A 20,283-nucleotide genomic window follows, 5' to 3' on the forward strand; every position below is an offset into this window, starting at 1 on the left:
AAACGCAATAACCCCAGCATTATTAGCCTTACTTAATTTATGTACTGCAGATATGGACCAATTAAGGAGTAAGGAATTAATAACCCATTTATTAACAGCAGCTAAAACAGTAATAGCTAGAGCTTGGAAAACCTTGCAATTAATGAATATTGATCAGTGGTATAATATAGTCTGGCAAACAGCCACAATGGAAAAGCTGTCACAAAAATTGAAGGTGGCAAGGGGAAAGAAAAAAAACAAGATAATTTTTTGCACTTTATGGTGTGATTTTATTAAATATTCAAATGAAACAACACACGGATGAGAAATACCTACAAAATATATTGCAATATGGCCTAGATAAGCAGGCACTACTCTTTAGCTCACTCCTATTACTCTGTGATTTCCAAGTTGATTTATTGACAAATTCATTTTACTGGCTTACTGTAATCACCTCATTAGTCTGCCTTGTAAAATATGTTTAGTATTTTACCCTCCTATTGACCCATTTTTTGTTAGTCATGTCATGTCTGATTATTTATGTGTGTAGAACTGGTAACAATATTTATTTATTTTTAAAGATATCTAATATGAAAATGTGCTTTCCTTGTGCATTATTTTAAAAATGGCAGCAGATTCCCAATGGACCACCATCGGCAACTTATACAACCCCAAAGGCATATGGGAACTTTTCAGTCTTTTTTAGTATCCTGAGACATCCTTTTTCTAAGACATCATTTCCTCAGGGGTGCAAAAAGAAATAAACTTCACGGATGGCACAGTGTGAGAGTTGGAACAGTTTTAAGTAAGAAACGGCAATTGTGACACTAAATTTATTGCAGTGTGTGCACACCTAACACCAGCCTACCCCATCCTGAGGTGGTGGGCTGATGGGGGCTGCAGCCATCGTGCAAAATTTGGTTACGATCTCTTAATAAACATCCAAATGCATAGCAAACAGACAACGTTCTGAAATATTATTTATTAACACCATTTCTATAACGCTAATAATAATAACAAAATCTCTAAGCACTGCACAGAAAACTGAAGTAGCAACAGACAACTGACAAGATTACAAAATTACAAAAGTGCAAAAATACAGAGTTGACATATAAACATGTGGCATTGATACAGAATTACTAATAAATATCAACCAATACCAATTCTTTTGCCTTTGGACACACCCTCCCTCTCCGCCTCCTGGCTCTCACCCAGTACTCCACCCACACACCCAGGCTCTCACTCAGAGTCTTAAGCAATCTCTCAGCTCACCCACAAAAATCTCACAGCAAGAAGGGTTGTTGCTGACATCACTCTAGTCTCTCACCTTAGGGCACTGAGTGGCCACCATTTTCCAGAGCACTCCAGGGCTATACAGTGAAATAAAAATGGTGGCTTGCAGCTGCCCTTCAAACAATACCCTTCCCCTCATTGTATAGGGGGGTTGCAGTAGACAATAAACTTGGCGCTTCCCGCAGCTACATTTCCTTCAAGTGTTTTATCCAACCCTTCAACTGAAGCGTCGGCCAGTGCTAAGGCTGTCTGTGACCTCAGACTTATGATTTAAAAGATAGGACACAAAAGGAAAATGGATGAGGAGTGAGGGAAAAGCAAACTCAAGCGCTATATCTTAGCTACAAGACCAGCTGTAACAAGCCAATTTGGGAAGAGGGTAGAGCGAGCCAAGACTTCCTAGTCTTTCAGCAGAGCAGAAGGAGCAGCTCTCCATTTCCATCTCTTCCTTCTCTGGCAGCCTGATGGAAAACCTGCTGTAGTTGACAGTTGAGGGAAGATACAGTTGGAAAAAGTGCATGGCTTCTCCCAAACAAACATGGGAACTGTGGTTTGTTAAGGGTGCTGAAAATTGTGGGTCTGTGAGGAGTAAACAACAGTTCATGGGATTCTTTGGAGGAAACCATGACCGTTGTATGTTATCTTAATTCTACCAGTGTTTGATTACATTTTAATCATTGTCTTTTTATGTCTTTAGTTTGTTCTGGGGGAAAGGTGAGTAGTAGTAGTAGTAGTAGTAATAATAATAATAATAATAATAATAATAATAATAATAATAATGCACCCCTTCCGGAGAGTACCATCACTTAGTTGTAGCTATGGCAACCTAGCTCATTCTTTGAGATGCTGTTGGGAGCACTTCTATGGCCAGCTAAGGCCGTTGTCTCACAAAGAAACTTGTCTGAGCAGTTCAGCAGCCTCTTCTGCTAGATCCAGGACCAAGGATACCATCCAAACTGACCTTCCAAACTAATAATAATAATAATAATAATAATAATAACAATAATTTTATTTACTGTATTTTTCGCCCTATAGGGCGCACCGCCCCATAGGACGCACCTAGTTTTTTGGGGGGGAAATAAAGAAAAAAAATTCCCACCCCCAGGTGCGGGGCTGGCGCGGGGGAAGCCCGAGCTTCCCCCAATCCCAGCCCCAAGAACAGCCTGCTATCCGCAAGCCTAGGGAGGCCAGCGGTAAGTCGCGCCGGTCTCCCCAGGCTTCGGAATGCAAGCAGCTCTGCACAGCCATCGGGAGGTGGGCGCGAAGTGGCGCCCCGCTCCGGATGGCTGCGCAGAGCTGCGCTCGCCCCGGGACTGCAGGCAGCTCTGCGCAGCCATCGGGAGGCGGTCGCGAAGTGGCGCCGGTCTCCCGAGGGTTGCGCAGAGCTTCCTGAAGCCTGGAGAGCGAGAGGGGTCGGTGCGCACCGACCCCTCTCACTCTCCAGGCTTCAGCAAAAGCCTGCATTCGCCCCATAGGACGCACACACATTTCCCCTTCATTTTTGGAGGGGAAAAAGTGCGTCCTATTGGGCGAAAAATACGGTATATCCCGCCCTCCCCAGCTGAAGCCGGGCTCAGAGTGGCCAACAACAATAAAAGGAACACAGTTGACATAAATTCACAATCAATTGAAATGCATTCTAAAATCAATTCATTCTAAAATCAATTCAAAATCAAATTAATGGCAACCATTGGGTTAGAGTTCTGTGAGGATTAACAATATCTTTTCCCCGCAAGCCGTCACCATGTTTGTTTATTACAAACCAAGAGCACCCGCCACAACACAGTTCTCGTTTCCTCTTCCTCTGCAAGCATAGAGATACCACAGTCTCCCACAGCGGGTGAACTTCCAAACAAATTCTCCTTGGCACTCCACAAGGGAAGTCTGGCAAAAGGTTACATCTGCGCATAATAATTTCCCTTTCCACCAACAAGAGTGTTAGAAGGGACAGCACATGCACCACCTCATTGTAACCCATTACAACAACCCTGTAATGTAGATCTGCATTAATATCCCCATATTGCATTTTGGGGGGGGGAGTGGGGGGAACTGAGAAACAAGTGATTTGCCTCAAGCAACTAATGAAACCCATTGCAAGCTCTAACTCAGCACTTCCTGGGTCACACTGTGATCTCTTAGACACTGGCACCCCAGCTCCCATTGACAGCACTAATTTTTGGAGTGTGCATGGTTACATAGGAAACTGACTTATCCAGACCATTGTTCCATCAAACTCAGAACTGTCTACACTGACGGGCAGCTGCTCTTGAGGGTTGCAGCTGAGGAATGATCCTATACTTGAAGAGGGCAGGGATTGAAGCTGGGACCTTTGCATGTAAATCAGACAGGCTACTAACAGAGCTGCAGCCCTCACTTGGCTTGGGAAAGGTCCTTCAGTGGCTCCCCCTTAATCCAGAAGATGCAGGGCTTGGAACTGAGAATTCTGCTGCCCTGCCTTTGACCTCACTCGGTGCCTCTGGCAAAGTAAGAACAGAAGTGTTAAGGCAGGGGATTTGTGCATGGGTCAGCAAACCTTTTTAGCAGGGGGCCGGTCCGCTGTTCCTCAGACCTTGTGGGGGGCCGGACTATATTTTGAGGGGGAAATGAACGAATTCCTATGCCCCACAAACAACCCAGAGATGCATTTTAAACAAAAGGACACATTCTACTCATGTAAAAACATGCTGATTCCTGGACCGTCCACAGGCCAGATTTAGAAGGCGATTGGGCCTGATCCACCCCCGGGCCTTAGTTTGCCTACCCATGGTTTAGGGTGTGTTTCCACCTTCTGGATCCATACCTTGGCAGACTTACCAAGAGGTAAAGTGCAAAGTGCAAGCAAATCCTTAAAATGGAAATAGGCAAAAGGAAGAGGGAGGTTCTGCCCTATATTATCCACCAGAGGGCATCCTTATATCCCCAAGCAAAAACTGCAGTGGCAAATCACAAATTGTTAAAAATTGTTATAGGCACTGGCAGGTGGGGGGGGGTTGTGCAAAACGCATTTCATGTGTCACTCACCTTGAACACATGTGCATGCATTTGGGGGCCATAAAGTGGGAGTGCTGAGCTGCTCCTGACATCTAATGCAATTTGTGCATATAGTTACAGGTAGGTAGCCGTAGTAGAAACAAAATAAAAAAATTCCTTCCAGTAGCACCTTAGAGACCAACTAAGTTAGTTATTGGTATGGGCTTTCGTGTGCATGCACACTTCTTCAGAGGTATCTTCAGAGGTAGCTGAAGAAGTGTGCATACACACTAAAGCTCATACCAATAACTAACTCTCTAAGGTGCTACTGGAAGGATTTTTTTTATTTTGTTTGTGAATACAGGTAAGAGATTCAGTATATCATACCCTCCAACATTATTATTCCATAATAACAATATTAACAATTTTACTGTTTGTACCCTGCCCATCTGACTGGGTTGCCCCAGCAACTCAGGGTGGCTTTCAACATACATAAAAACATAATAAAACATTCAATGTTAAAAAAAAAACACCTTCCCTATAAAGGGCTGCCTTCAAATATCTTCTAAAGGTTCTTTAGTTACTTATCTCCTTGGTTCGGAGGTCACATAACCCCATACCTCCCAACATTTCTCTGATGAAAATAGGGACATCTTAAGGAGAAGCGGTACATTCCGGCATCAAATCAGAAACTGGGACGGCTTCTGTAAATCTGGGACTGTACCTGGAAAATATGGACACTTGAAGGGTCTGGTATATTCCTGGGGGCAAGGAATGTTTTTAGGCAGAGGGAAACATTCCCTGACAGGCAATTTTTTGGACTGTGTGGCAGTGGTGGGTGTGGCCAGTGGTAAAGGTGGGTGGAGCAAGAGAGGTCACTTTTACTTTAAAAAAAAAATGGGCTACATTTCAGTTGCTTAAAAGCCAGAGATTTCTACATCCACCCAATCCTCACACCCATCCAGGGAAGCAAGAGGCATTATTACAGTTAAATGACAAATTCCAGTCAGGCAAAAGCACTTGCGGAGGATGAGGAGCAGGGCTTGTGAGGGGCATGGCCTAAAAGAGTATCAGGGGCCAGATAGAGTCCGCAAGGGCCACATTCAGCCCACAAGAGCAAACAACTGTACACTCTTTATTAGAAGCGGTGGATTTCCAAATACAGAGAAAATTGTGCATATTTTTATTTCATAAAATTTATGTACGGCTTAATTGGTTTTTTTATATTTAAAAAACCCTCCAAGTGGTTAAAAAAAATAAAACAATGAGATCATCAGTTAAAAAATGGTTTTAAAAGTGAAAGATTTATACGCTCTGAAGAGAAACCAGGAGACAGAGTTGTGGGAAATCCTAAAGAAATAAGGTATCAATTCGTGAGTTTTTATAGAGAATTATATCAAGGGAAATGGGGTAATTTAGATGAAATGCAAAAATATGTAGAGGGCAGTGGACTATCTGATATACCAATAGATAAAATGACAATTTTGAATGTACCAGTGACAGCGATGGAATTACAGCAAGCAATTTCACAGGCAAAACTTTTGAAAGTACCAGGACCTGATGGCCTTTCAGCAATATAGTGTAAGAAGCTGCAGGATTATCTAATACAACCATTATGAATATGATTTTAAATACAGACAAGACAGGGATCCTGAGCAGCTAAAAAATTATCAACCTATATCTTTGTTGAACAATGATTATAAACTTTTTGCAAACATATTAGCAAATAAGTTGAAACTGGTATTAAAAGAGGTAATCTACCATGACCAGGCCAGATTTTTGCCAAGAAGACAAATGAAAGATAATATTAGAAATGTAATTGAGATATTAGAATACTTACAAGTGAGAAACCAAAAACAAGCGGCTTTAATGTTTTTAGACACTGAGAAAGCATTTGATAATGTTTCCTAGGATTTTTTATTTACAGTTTTAGAATATATGAGTTGTGGAGACACTTTTATAAAAGAAGTCAAGGCAACATATGCTGACCAGTCAGCTAAGTTGATAGTAAATAATGTCCTGGTTGAGAATTGTAAAATAACTAAAGGAACAATATATGGCTGTGCATTGTCACCTTTGTTTATAACAGTTTTAGAAGTATTGGTGCAAAGAATAATATGTAATCAAGATATTAAAGGCATATGAGTGGGACAAAGACAATATAAATTAAAAGCATTTGTAGACAACGTGGTGATAGAGTCAATTCCAAAGAACCAATAGAGTCAATTCCAAAAGTATTACAAGATACAAAAAAAATTGGTGAGGTAGCAGGTCTTAAGATTAGTAAATATAAAACCAAACTCTTGGTTAAAAATATAAATGATGAGAGTAAAAATAAATTTCAAGATGTATCTGCATTAAAGATCAAAGGAAAGGTTAAGTATTTAGCTGTATGGGTAACTACAAACAATATAAATTTGTATAAAGATAATTATTTTTAAAAAGTGGGAAGATATTAAAGGAACAGAATGAATTGACTATAAAACAGAGTATTGACTATAAAAATGAATGCATTACCAAGAATATTATTTCTGTTTAAATCAATTCCGGTGATTGGCAAGACAGATTGTTTAAACACATGGCAGGCAAAAAGATATTTCTAAATATATTTGGTTGACACGCTTATTGATGGTATGAAAAGGTAAAAGTACACAAAGGATTTACCAATCATATAATTAGGAAAAAATTGTATAGCGTATGGGATAAATAAATAAAAAAATAGAGGTAAAAACATCACTTTGGCTCTCACCGTTGGAAGCTATAGCAGTAAAGAAAAAGTATATGATAGAATGGTGAACAACTTATAGAAATTTGTTAAAACAAGAGAGAGGAGAGTATAAATTAGAAGAATTTAAGGAATTATCAGGAAAATTAACCACATGGATACAATATCATCATTTGAATGATTTAAGAAAGATAGGATATGAGGGTTTGGGGAACAAATATCACAACTGGAGAAAGACCTGCTGGAATGTGATGTAAAAGTGCTGTCTAAAATGTATAAAATATTATTGGAATCGGAGACAAAGGATGAGCAAGTTAGATCCTCAGTGATACACTGGGCAATAGATATTGGTCATAATATAGACATGGAAGCATGGGAACGATTGTGGAATATGGATATAAAATTTAAAGCATGTTATGGTCTAAGAGAAAATTACAGCATATGAAAATGATATATCGATGGTATCTAACACTGAGTAAATTAGCAAAAATGTATTAATCTAAATCAAAGAAGTGTTGGAAATGTAAAGAGAAAGAAGGTTATGTGGTGGTCTTGTAGTAAGGTTAAAGCTTACTGGGAAATGATATATAATGAATTGAAAAGGATGTTTACAATAATGTTTGTAAAAAAACCCAGAAGCTTCCCTTTTTGGAATTATAGGGACGGAAATACCCAACAGTGGTTCAACAGTGAATACCTCCTCACAGAGACTTGTGAGAACTGTAGTTCTCTGAGCAGGATGGGGGTCCCCTAACAACTCTCAGCACCCTCAGCAAAACTACAGTTCCCAAGGACTCTTTGGGGGGAGCCATGGCTGTTTATAGTGGTATGATACTGCTTTAAGCGTACAGTGCCGATGCGACCCAGGACTCAACAGCCAGTCTGGTTGGATTCCACATGCAGAATCTGGGGACGCCACCTTATCCTTCATTTCAGGCAGCAAAATGTGCTGGAGTGGCCCCATGAATGTATGTTGGACACAGGGGAAGTTTTCAGTGAATAATGGCCGGGAAATATCTAGCAAATTTTAGACTTCACAGTTTGCAAGGGAGAATTCTAAGGAGGAAGGTTTCATGAGCCATTTCTTCCTATTCTGACCCCCTGGATGCTACAGTACATGCATGCACACACACACACACACACACACATGCACATATCCACCCTATTGTCTGTTGCCATGCTCAGCATTCTGTTTACCACACTTTCCCTTTCTTAGCTGTGCCACAGCCAATGGGGAGGCAGGGCTGTGCGCTGAACATTCCGCCACATTTGTGCAGATTCCAATTTCAGAACACTGGTGGCTCACTCACCTGGGTACCTTTTCCAACTCACTTCAGCCAGCACCGAGACAGCAGTTGTAGAGGATCCTTGGCCCCACAGCCTCCCAAGTCTTTATATTCCAGGTACATGTAGACCATCAAGTCAAAGCTCTAGGGCAGGGATGGGAAACTCCAGCTCCCATCAGCCCGAGCAAGAATGGTCCATGGTCTGGGATGGTGGGAGTTGTAGTCCAACAGCGATTGGAGGCTAAGCATCCAGGAATTACACAAATTGAAATGTACAGGGCTGAGGAGCCTTTTTTTAGCATGAAGGCCACATCTTCTGAGCAGACTTCTGGGGGCCACATGCTGGTGGTGAGTAGGACCAGAGGCAAAAGCGGAAGTGGCAATGGATGTAAAATTTTACTTTTGTTCAGTAGGCTAGTTTCTATGCATTACGCATCCCTCTCTACCCTTCATCCAGTTTCAGTGGAGGCTGGCCTAATAATAATAATAATAATAATAATAATAATAATAATAATAATATATTATTTGTACTCCACCAATCTGGCTGGGCTTCCCCAGCCACTCTGGGCGGCTTCCAACAAAGATTAAAAAACATTAAAATGTCACACATTAAAAACTTCCCTGAACAGGGCTGCCTTAAGATGTCTTCTGAATGTCAGGTAGTTGTTTATCGCTTTGACATCTGATGGGAGGGCGTTCCACAGGGTGGGTGCCACTACTGAAAAGGCCCTCTGCCTGGTTCCCTGTAGCTTTGCTTCTTGCAGTGAGGGAACCGCCAGAAGGACCTCAGCGCTGGACCTCAGTGTCTGGGCAGAACGATGGGGATGGAGACGCTCCTTCAGGTACACTGGACTGAGGCCGTTTAGGGCTTTAAAGGTCAACACCAACACTTTGAATTGTGCTCGGAAATGTACTGGGAGCCAATGTAGGTCTTTCAGGACCAGTGTTATATTGTCTCGGCAGCTGCCCCTAGTCACTAGTCTAGCTGCCGCGTTCTGGACTAGTTGTAGTTTCCATGTCACCTTCAAAGGTAGCCCCACGTAGAGCGCATTGCAGTAGTCCAAGCGGGAGATAACCAGAGCATGCATTAGGGTAAACTGGGCACAGGAGGAACAGCCTGCCTTCAGTCCTCACGTTCCTTCTTGCTCGCAATTAGTCCCAGGAGTGGCTGCCTGTGTCAGCTTCCTCCTCCTTACAATCCCTCTGCACCATAAATTTAAAGCAATATTATACCACTTTAAACAGTCACAACTTTCCCCAAAGATTCCTGGGAACTGTAGTTTGGTTAGGGTACTGAGAGTCGCTAGGGGATCCCCTATTCTCTGCACAGAATTTCCAGAGTGCTTTAATTGTCAATTCCTTTCTCTCAAGGAACTCTGAGAATTGTAACTCTGTGGGTGAAATAGGGGTCTCCTAAGGCCTCTCTGCACCCCTGAAAATACTACAGTGCCTGGCATTCTTTACAAGAAGCCATGACTTACTGAAGTTGAATGATTCTGTTCTAAATGCATAGTGTAGATGAGGCCTTAGTCTCAGTGCCATCCTGATAGAATTGAGCAGGGAGGAAGATGGGGACAAAGCTAGATTTAGCTGGTCCTGCTTGCAATTGGCTCTGGGTCTACTTGCTGTTGGGTTCCTTGCCTTCGGCCCCACCAGCCGCAACTGCCAAGTTTAGCAATTTTATGCCAGAGTCCCCTTTTAAAGATGCTGTCTGATCAAAGGACAGTAGAAACAAGAGCGTATTTCTGGACATAAATACTTTTAACACCATAACACCATGTGACGTCAACCCAGAAAGATAAACTGTATCTCTGATAACACTCAACTACATATTCCATCCTCAGTGTTCTGTAACTGCCACCTTGGCTAGAATGCCCTTTGATTCACATCCACATGGCTGAATAAGGCAAAAGCCAAAACATTTTACTTTAAGACTTCAATCTCTTTCTTAATTTATTTAATTTAATCTATTTATATTACACACAAAAAATTCCTGTCAAGATGAAATTGGTTAAGATTAACCATAAAAGTCAGAGTAAAAACTCGCTTAGAATGCCTGCTGAATAATAATTACTTTTATCACAAATGAGACCAGGCGAATACTTTCCTTTCCTAAATTTTAAATGGGTCTTTGAGACTTCAAGGAAAATTGGATGGAGGCTAATTTAGATTGTTGTTGTTGTTGATGATGATGATGATGATGCGCTGGCTTTTATGTTTCTTGGATGGAATTGGATATTTTGTGTTGGGTTTATGGATTGATATTCATACATAGTTGTAAACTTTGAGGGACAACCTAAAAGCCAAAAGCAAACCAACAAAGCACTTCAAAGTTGGAGCCAGCTTGGTTACTATTCCTTCGGCCTTTTTTTTTTTTAATGGTTTCTCAAAGATGTATTAAATATAAAGTTTCAGCTTTCAAATACAGAAGACCCTAAAGATTGGCTGTAGCTTATTGGCATGCAGAAGGTCTGTGTTCTATCCCTGGAATCTCCAGGTGGGACTGGAAAAGCCTCCTGAAAGTCCATGTCAGTCTGTGTAGACCAGGAATAGGCAAACTCGGCCCTCCAGATGTTTTGGGACTACAATTCCCATCATCCCTGACAACTGGTCCTGCTAGCTAGGGATCATGGGAGTTATAGGCCAAAAACACCTGGAGGGCCGAGTTTGCCTATGCCTGGTGTAGACAATATTGAGCTAGATGGACTGACTCAGTTGAAGGTAGCTTCCCATGTATCTACTTTAGGGAATATAGCTGTGGATGCTCTGACACCTGAGGCTACTCTGATAGAAAAGTATCATTTGTTTTATATTCTGCCTTTCCTCCCAAAGGAGCCCAGGGCAGCAGTATTTGGTACTGGATTATCAGGTTTATCAAATCTGAAATATTCCACCAACATCAGAAAGGTACATTGCAAACACCACCATCTCCTCCTCCTCATGCTCTGCAAAGCATCACGGACATCAAAGGTGCTGTGTGAAGAAGACCTTCACAGTAATTCATACTGGAGGAAATTGAGAAGAAGGAACTCCATTTTAGTATATGTTCTTAATACATGTCATGCCCTGTATTTTGTTTTTAAATATTGCAGGGGAATTTGTGGAGGACAAGGTTATTACATACTCATGTTTGGGAAGTTAATCCATTCAGCCCTTTCTGCAGACGACTGGGACCTTAGGAGGCTATTCTCAAGTAAGTCATGCATGATGAAAGACTTCCACAAAGAATCCTGGGAACTGTAGTTTGATGAGGGAATTGGAGATCACTAGGCTCCCATACCAAAATAAGGAAAGAGAAGCAATGACTGTTAAACCAGTTCAGTTATTATTGTTATTGTTTATTATATAGCTTAAATCTACAAAATAGAGATATACCCTCACAGTCCAAGAAATTAAGAAAATGAAGACTGGTTACCAAGACCCAGTGCTTTTTCTTTCTAAAAAAATGTTTAGGGGTACTCTCATTTTCCTACTCATATTGAAATACTGCTCCTCAATGAGGCCAAACTTAGATTCACGAAATGTTTTGGAGTATGCGTCCCCCTGCGTCCCCCCAGAAAAAAGCACTGCCAAGACCCTTGGGGGGAAAGCAAGATTTTGAAGGTTTATAAAACATACATTCCATCCCTCTGGTTCCATTGTGTTACGATAATAAGCAAGGTGTAAATTTATTTCAGTTTAAACAATTTCATTTAAAAAACAGAATAGCAATAAACAAAAAGCCCTTGAGTACTAGATTAGCTTAGAAATATGCTATGACTAGGTTGCCCACAAAGGCAAAAAAATTCAGGCGACATATTTATGGTGACATCAAGTGAGGCAAATTGCACTTTTGGCTTCACAAGAGCTATCAGTGAAATAATGTAACATCTGCCTTTCAATCAAGTCTAATATAAACAAATCTGCATACTGACAAAACCAAAGCATAGCCAGCTTTTTAAGATACTGAGGACTGTAGAATTCAATCTACAGTTACTACATATATTTTTGGAAAGATAAATATATTAAGTACTGTATGCAATGAGACACCAGAATCAGTGCAATTTCGCTCCTTGAAACTGATCACCAGTTACTCAGTTACAGAGCAATCCTTACACGCAGTTACTTGAAAGTTACTCACATTGAACTCAGTAAAACACTTTCCAGCAATCCCAGTTAGGATCGGATTGATTAATCTACCAGTTAACACTTGCAGCCCTAATCCTCACGACAATAAAAAGCAGCAGGAATATGCTAAAGTGCTCTTTTTAAATGATATTTTCCCCATGGGTTGAAAAAAATTGTCATTAAGTAATTCAAAAACATACATTTGCCTATAGCTTGGATAATTCCAGGTTGATTTTAGGGAGAAATTTCATTGGTTTCAAAAAGTGTAAATTTTAGGTGCAAAATTATGTAAGAATTTGAGAGTCCATCTTAACAACTCATATTTCAGAAGTTGTTCCTTGCTGTGACTATTCTGTATTAATGGATTTTAATGCAACACTTCAGCATTTGTAAAATTCAAATTCTAGTGAAAAGAAAAATAATTTTGAAGGTCTTTGGGTTCTGGACAATCATTATTTTGTTGGCTGCAATGAAACTGAAATTCTGGAATAATCTACCATCTGTTTATCAATGTGAATAAGGTATTTATAACAGCATGTGACGGACGTCCTCAAAGGCTATATTTGTAGAGGGAATAACTGGGGGGAAATCACTTTAGACCAAACATTCTTTGGGGAACAGGAGGCACCAGAATCAGGAAGAAGCAGCCCCAAGCCTTGTTATTTCCAGCAAGTGGAAGGCACAAGAGGAAGACCTTATATACAGTGGCCTTCTAGACCAAACCCTAACCACAGCCTGCAGAAGTGATGGAGTTTCAGGGATTGCTTACACATCAGCTGCACAATGTGTCTAGGGGGATGGAGAATCATACTATGTTGTTGCTCTTTCGTCTGGACCCATATTTTTTGGCGCCATTGTTTTTAAGGACTGGGGCGCATGCATGTCCTTTTTTGAGAGCTCCATGGTTTGTTTAGCAGGTCTCATCTTTGAAGGCTTCTCAATAGGATCCTCAATACTAGTACCAAAGGGCACTGCTTGTTCCTCAAGTCCTTGACCTGGTGTGTGTGTGTGTGTGTGTGTGTGTGTGTGTGTCTGGTTCATCCTCTGTGGACTCCCGTGTATGGCGCGAGGTCAGGACTAGGGCATGCCAAACATCCCCATTAAACCCTTGATAAATATTTGCATTAAAACAAAAAATACCTTTGTTAAGATTATCTTCTTCCCACGGCAATGCTGAGTGCTTAATCTCAAATGATGCCTTGCTAGGAACAGTAAGACTTCAGATGCAAACAGCTAGCCAGAAGAAAGGGGTTGGATCCAGTGTTACGTCATACCCAGAGTAGACTCCTTGAAATTAGTAGATATGAATAACCTATTCCTATCAATGTCAGTGGGTTTACTTTGAGTAAAACTTAGTTGGATATGTCCTACTGGGAGTATCCAAGTAGATGCATAAAGGCCCCAATCCACTTTCTCCCCTCTGAATCTGTCAAGTGAGAGCTGTGTGTTCCCAAAATTCCGAAGTAAGGTGTGTGGCTACCACAGAATCTTTTCCAGAGAGGCATGAACTATTTAACTCTTTTCTTGGGAATATTTACTGACTCTTACATTGCTATCCTTTAGGCACCAGGAATTGTCCCCAACCAATTTCTACTCAGAGCCCATAGAAACTACTAGGCTTAAATTAGTCATGTCCATTCATTTAAATGGGTCTTCTTTGAGTAGAACTTAGCTGGAGACAACTTCATGTAAAGTCTAGAGTATCTGCATTTAAAAATAATAATTCTTGGTTCTAGGTGTTGTTTTAAGCTTGCTGCTGCTGCTGCTTGTTTTGCCTTTTGTAGTTTTTACTGTATTCTAGTTTTTATTCTGCTTTTGCTATGTAAACTGTATTGTGGGTACTTGTCAAAAACCTTGACAAATAAAGCTTGTAAATAAGAGAAGCATCAAAGCTGGAGTGCCACCACCAAGAAGGATCTCCCCAGACCTGCTGCTGATCAAGCCTCAAGGGCAAGGAAGTCTCCCTGGCTGATGCTAATGGGTGGACTTGTCTATAGCAGCGTAGGTGTCCTCTTAGGTGATCAGACCCCAAGCTGTTTAGGCTTTGTACACCAGTACAAGTACCTTGAGACGGTCCCCGATAATCACCTACCTGCAGCATTTTGTGCTAGCTGCAGCTTCCACACTTACCAATGTTGTTCAGGTGCGGGGCACCTTTGGCCCTCCAGATGTTGCTGAACCACAGCCCCCCACAGCTGCACCACACATGGCCAATGGCCAGGGGTGATTGGAGCCGTAGTTCAGCGGTATCTGGAGCTTTGTTCTAGAGAAACTTTGATTAATCCAACACAGAATGTCTTATGCAGAAGTATATACTCAGAATCACTTAATTGAGATTAGTTGACTGTTAAGAGATCCTGAGTATGCATTATTGCGTTGTAAACTGAAGACACATCAGTATGCTATGGGGATTCCAATAAAATGAGAGAACTGATTCTACAAGGCTGAAGGCACAATCTCAGTTCAAGTAGTACCCTACCACAGTCCCCAGAAGTATAGTCAATGCATAAGCAGGCTGATGCCAACTAAGATTCCTTCTCTATGGCAATGTCCCATTTATGGAATGTCCTCTCTTCTGATATATGGATGACACCAACATTTATTAGTTTCTATCGCCAGCCAAAGACCTATTAATTTGACATTCCCAATAGCTGGTTTTTCCAATTTTGTCATTGCTGTACCAGTTGCTGTTCTGTTACTGCCCTTGCTTTATGGCATTACCGTTGAATGTTGTTGTTGATAAGGTTTTAGATTGCTTTACTGTACCCCATCCTGAGAGCACTTGCATTGAAAGGCAGGTTAAAAATATCTGTAAATAAAAATAAATTCACCGAAGGCAGTAAGAAAAAAATGACGATTTGGAAATGGCTCTTGGTGTTTAACCTCAAACTGAAGTATTTTAATTCATTGGCTCATCAGTGTCTATTCCATGACCATCAAGGTTTACCGGAGCAGCTGTAAAGGTGCTGTAAATTTTAAAAAAATGAAAATGGGGAGGAGAGTATGCTGGAAGCTGTGGGGTAGAAACTGCAACTCTCTGCAGCTGTTCCTTTGCCCAAGATCATCAACGTCACCTTCTCACAAGTACTGGCTTTTTGCCATAGGGTTCTTTTAGATTTTAGCAAAGCTATCACTTTGGGGGTTTTGTGTGTGAGGGGTTGCACAACCTTTCATGACACGGAAGTCTGTGGCTGTATCTCCATCAAATCTATAGTAAAACGTATGCATGAATGCTAGGGGTCTACAAATCTTAGCTTAACTTGGTAACCAGCCAAATTTGTTTGTGCCATGATCCTACCCTCCCTTTCAAGAAGGAGAGAACGGGGGTCTTCTGGCATTCCCCTGAGCTCAAGACCCAGCACAACTGTCAATAGCAAGCTCCTTCCCTTCATTTGCAAAAAAAGAGGAGGAGGGGAATCCCCATAAGGCCAAAGCTCAGATATTAAAAGTAAAGCATGAAGTCTTCCAACAGCTCTCCAAGTAACTCTGAGATTCAATGCGGCATCAGGGTAAAGGTCCTTGCATTTCTCATTGCTTCTGAAGCAAGCCTGGTATTGCAAAGTTCTCATGTTCTTCCAGACCTAAGAGGCCAGGGGCTCTCCTTGAAGTGGGATGTGGTAGGGTTGGCCTGTGGTCTAAGGCACTGGATTTAAGCTCATCATTCTGACTGCATATGGATGGTGTTAGTGGTAGAAAACATGCTCTACACTCATTAAAGTCCCAGGTTCAATCCCTGGTGTCTCCACAGAAGGCTGGAAAAGACTCCTGTCTGAAATCCTGACAAGCTGTTGCCAGCTAGTATAGACAATAGATGGACAAATGGTCTGACTCTCTATAAAGCAGCTTCTTTTCTATTTGTGCAAAAGTTGTCCTCACCAGCAGTGACATTGCAAGTGTATTTGTGAATCCTTGCTAAAGGGTTAGGGCTATTTCTTCCCATGAGCTCTCTGGAACTACATTAGATGTTAAATTCTGTTGTGAGATTTCTGAGACCTGTTCCACAGAATTATGAAGCTGAAGATTATAAATTATCTGTGGCACTTTTATAGCGCATATCTACTCAGAAGGAAGCTGGGGCTTACCTAACAGTTAAGCCTCATTCAACCAGTGGAGGTTTCTTCTGAGTTGGAATGCAAACCATTGAATTGTTAAAATGAGCTGTCATCTCTGCTTGCTGCAATCCCTATCTATAATATCTCATTTTGTTCAACCTCTCTTTTTCCTTACTTCCCCAGTTCTCCTTACTCTTCCCTGTTCTACCTGATAAAAAAAAATAGGGGGCAGCACATGTGCTGTTTTTTCATATGTTTCTTAGTCTTGAGCACCATAAAGATCAACAAATTTATAATGACATCAGTTTCCCCATCCAGAATTCACTCCGTCCACTCTAGTCCATGCGTTTTTTGCAATAATTATTAAGAGTTCAACTTTAAGGCAGATAGAAGTCTGTGACCCTCCAAACCAAATCTTTTTCCATATCAACCTGACTTTGTTTTGACATCAGATGAGGTCTCTACATGCGATGACATACCTAGTGTGAGGGCCCAGGAGGGTTTTCAGTGGTGGCTCTTTGCATGTGGAATTCTCTTCCTATTGAGGTGCAACAAACCTCATCTCTTTATAGCTTCAGGCAAATAGTCATGATGCATCTTAGAAAGAGGAAAGGCTGCTGCTATTAGTAATTATGATTCAGTGATTTGTTGTGTTTTTTAATGCTGTTTTTATTGTTGTTATGCATTCTTATCTCCCTGGTTTTATTGCAAACTGCCGTGTGGCCGGTTCAAAGGGTGATACATAAATTATCCAAACAAATAAATAATCTCTGGAGTTGAAGGGAGTCCCACAACATCCGCAGGGAAGCAGATTCCCAATTTTAAGATGCTAGAAGCCTCTGAGATGTTTTTGCTGCAGAAGAGGGACTTGGCTTGCTCTCTGGAAACAGCACTTAAGAGCAACATCTTAGAGAAAGCACTCCCCTGCTGTGAAAGAGACTCCAAGATAAATCTCTGGTGTGACTGGGAAAGATCCATCTGAAACTCTGGAGAGCTTCTTGGAGTAATGCTCTGACTTCTTATGTTTCTCCTTCTCCACATAATAGCTTGCCACCGCAAGCCATCTCCCACTCCCGCCTCTTCAAAGAGGACCTTGGGGCTATTGTCCTGCTCTTCACATATCCCACAAAGTTTTCCTTCATTTTTATCTCTCATATAATACCCCTACCTATCTTCAGTTTCTTTCATTACAACCTCCTTAAATTTCCTGATGGTGGCGCTCTCTTCCCACCTCCCCAACACTATCCTCTCTATGCTTTTTCCCACACTAGAGTCTCATAATCCCCCTTCTTAACTCCCGAATCAACTTCCCCAGTCCCTGTTTGAACCACACCACTCCACTATTTCCTGGTACCTTCACCAGCCCCCAGCTTCCTTTTTTACAACTCCTTCCACTTGGTTCTGCTTATCAAGATTGCCCTAAGTGGGTGAAGGCCGCATTCACACCATACATTTAAAGCGCTATGATACCACTTTAAACAGTCATGGCCTTCCCCCAAAGAATTCTGGGAGCTGTGGTTTGTTAAGGGCACAGTTTCATGTGACTGATTGTTAAACCACTCTGAAAAGTGTAGCCCCATCTGGGGAATACTCACTCTCAGCACTCTTAACAAACTACAGCTCCTAGAATTCTTGGGGGGGGGGGAACAATGAGTGTTTAAAGTGGTATCATCGAGCTTTAAATGTATGGTGTGAATGTGACCTACCTCCTCCAAACCTTCCCCTTATACCTCTCCCACAACTGACTTCCCCTCCTTTCACATTCCAAACATTTCATCAGTCTCACACTGCTTCAAAAGAACCCCCACCTTACCATTCTTCTCTATCCTCTGGCATGCTTTCTGCCCTGGCCATCTTCCACATCCTTCCAGCTCCTCAGACCTGACTGTTGCCCCTTTCTTCAAGGGTCTCTCATTTTCATCTCTCTGTACTCTATTTTTCTCACATCCCCCCACCCAGCCACTTCCCATTCTTCCGCTCCCCCAGGTATGCCCCTACCAGTCCTCCCTGCTCTCCCCACCCTTACCTCCCATTTCAATTTTGCCCACCGCCAGGCACCCCTGCCCCCAACCCTCCATATAAACCCCAATTCCTTCCTGCTCTCCTTCATTCCTCCAAGACACCCACACCTCCCTCCCCATCCCCTCCCTGCTGTTCCCATTGCCATCTCCTCACCCCTCCACTAAGCACACCCCCAAGTACATCCCTAATGCCCCGTCGTAATATTTCCAGGGTCCCCTTTGTTTTCATCTTACAGCTCCCCAACTTTTCGCATCCCCTCCCCTCCTTCTCCGAATTACACCCTTCCTACTCCCCTCCCCCCGCCGTAGGACCCTCTGCCTTTCATCTCTCTCCTCTAACCCAACTTTCACATTCCCTCCATCTCCCTCCTCTTCCAGTCTCACCCACCGCCAGCACCCTCTAAGTGCACCTCTCTTCCTTCCCACCTTCCCTAGTTTACCTCTACCCCCTTGTTCCCACCCCCTCTTCCTTCCCAATCTCTGCGCCCTCCCCCATATTCTGCTCTCTCTCTTTCCTTCCGACACTCCCCCCGGGACAGCGTGTGGGTCTGTGCGTGTGTTGGGGGGGGGTGGCGTTCCGCGCCCCGGCCGGCCTTCGCCTCAGTGGCTCCTCCTCCTCTTCCCTTTCGCTGTGGCGGCGGTGGCTGCTGTTCCCGGGGCTGCCGCGGCGCTGCTCTCTCTCTCTCCCTCCCGCTTCCTTCTTTCCTTCCTTCCTTCCGTCGTCCTGAGCTCGTCCCTCGCTCCCTCCCACTCTCTCGCTCACTCTCCTCCTCCTCCTCCTCCTCCCGGCCGTTGCAGGCCGAGCTGAAGCAGGCGAGGCGGAGCATCTCGTCCTCCGCTGCTGCTGTTGCCGCCGCCGCGGCCACCTCCTCCTCCTCTTGCCCTCCCTGGCTAGCTCGCCAGCCACCCGGCCGGCCTTCTCTCTCTCCCTCCTCACGCCGCCGCGACACTCCGGCGGAGCCCCCATCCTCCATGCGGATGTGACATTTCGCGGCCGCCATTTTGAGAGGCAGCGAAGGCGGCGGAGGAGGAGCAGGCCCGACTCGCTCCCAACGCCGCCTGTCGCCGTCGAAGGAGCCCGCCCGCCTTGGCGCTGCCCGCGCCGCCGGGCCTCCCTCCTCACCGGAGCCGGCCCAGCCCGGGGGGAGGAGGAGGAGACCCAGCAGCAGCAGCAGGGCCTAGACGCCCTCCTCCTCCGCAGCCACCGCCGGACCGGGACTTTGCCTCAGCCTGCACCCGCTCTGAGGCGAGCTCGGCCCTCCATCCTCCTCCTTCCTCACTCCTCCTCCCACTCCCACCCCCGCCGCCATTGGGCGAATAGCCAGTAAATACGTGCGCGTCTCGCTGCCTCCCCCGGCGGCCGCCCGCTCCCTGCCCGCCGCCGGAGTCCAGCAGCAGCAGCAGCCCGAAGCCCAACAGCAGCAGCAGCAATTGCAGCCTCACCAGCTCCAGGCCGCGGAGCCGCCCCGCCGCCAGCCGACTCAGCCCCAGTCTCTGCCTCAGCAGCTCCTGCCTTTCCAGCGCTCATCGCCGCTCGACGCGGGGCCTCCGCAGCAGCAGCTCCTGCCGCCGCCGCCTCCTCGCCCTCCTCCCTCAGCCAAGGCCCAGGCCGCCGAGCCTGAGCTCCCGCAGCCCGACATGAACCACCACCAGCAACAGCAACAACAACAGCAGCAGAAGCCCGGGGAGCAGCAGCTGAGCGAGCCCGAGGACATGGAGATGGAAGGTAAGGGGCAGGGGGTTCTGCGCTTCGCAGATTGCAGTCTGCATTTACTCCACCTCCCACTTTCTTTCTGCGCCCCCATTTCTCCCTCCTTTCAGTATCCTCCCCCAACCCCCTCATCTCAAGT

At 43.8% G+C, this 20,283-nt stretch overlaps 1 protein-coding gene across 6 annotated transcripts in view; it reads left to right on the forward strand.

Annotated features, from left to right (window-relative positions):
* The first annotated feature begins 8,275 nt into the window (after positions 1–8,275).
* Positions 8,276–20,283, forward strand: part of USP7 (ubiquitin specific peptidase 7) — a 92,748-nt gene continuing 80,740 nt past the window's right edge. The window contains exons 1-2 of one of the 6 annotated variants that reach the window (XM_053363982.1): positions 8,276–8,370; positions 11,346–11,446. In XM_053363982.1, the coding sequence (XP_053219957.1) occupies positions 11,380–11,446 (67 nt within the window). In that variant the 5' untranslated portion in view covers positions 8,276–8,370; positions 11,346–11,379. Of the gene's footprint in view, positions 8,371–11,345; positions 11,447–19,084; positions 20,160–20,283 lie in introns of those variants that run through there. The other 5 variants (XM_053363984.1, XM_053363981.1, XM_053363980.1 and 2 more) reach the window with 5 other exon arrangements.

Source organism: Podarcis raffonei, chromosome 14 (assembly GCF_027172205.1).
Source record: "Podarcis raffonei isolate rPodRaf1 chromosome 14, rPodRaf1.pri, whole genome shotgun sequence".
NCBI classification, from domain to species: domain Eukaryota; kingdom Metazoa; phylum Chordata; class Lepidosauria; order Squamata; family Lacertidae; genus Podarcis; species Podarcis raffonei.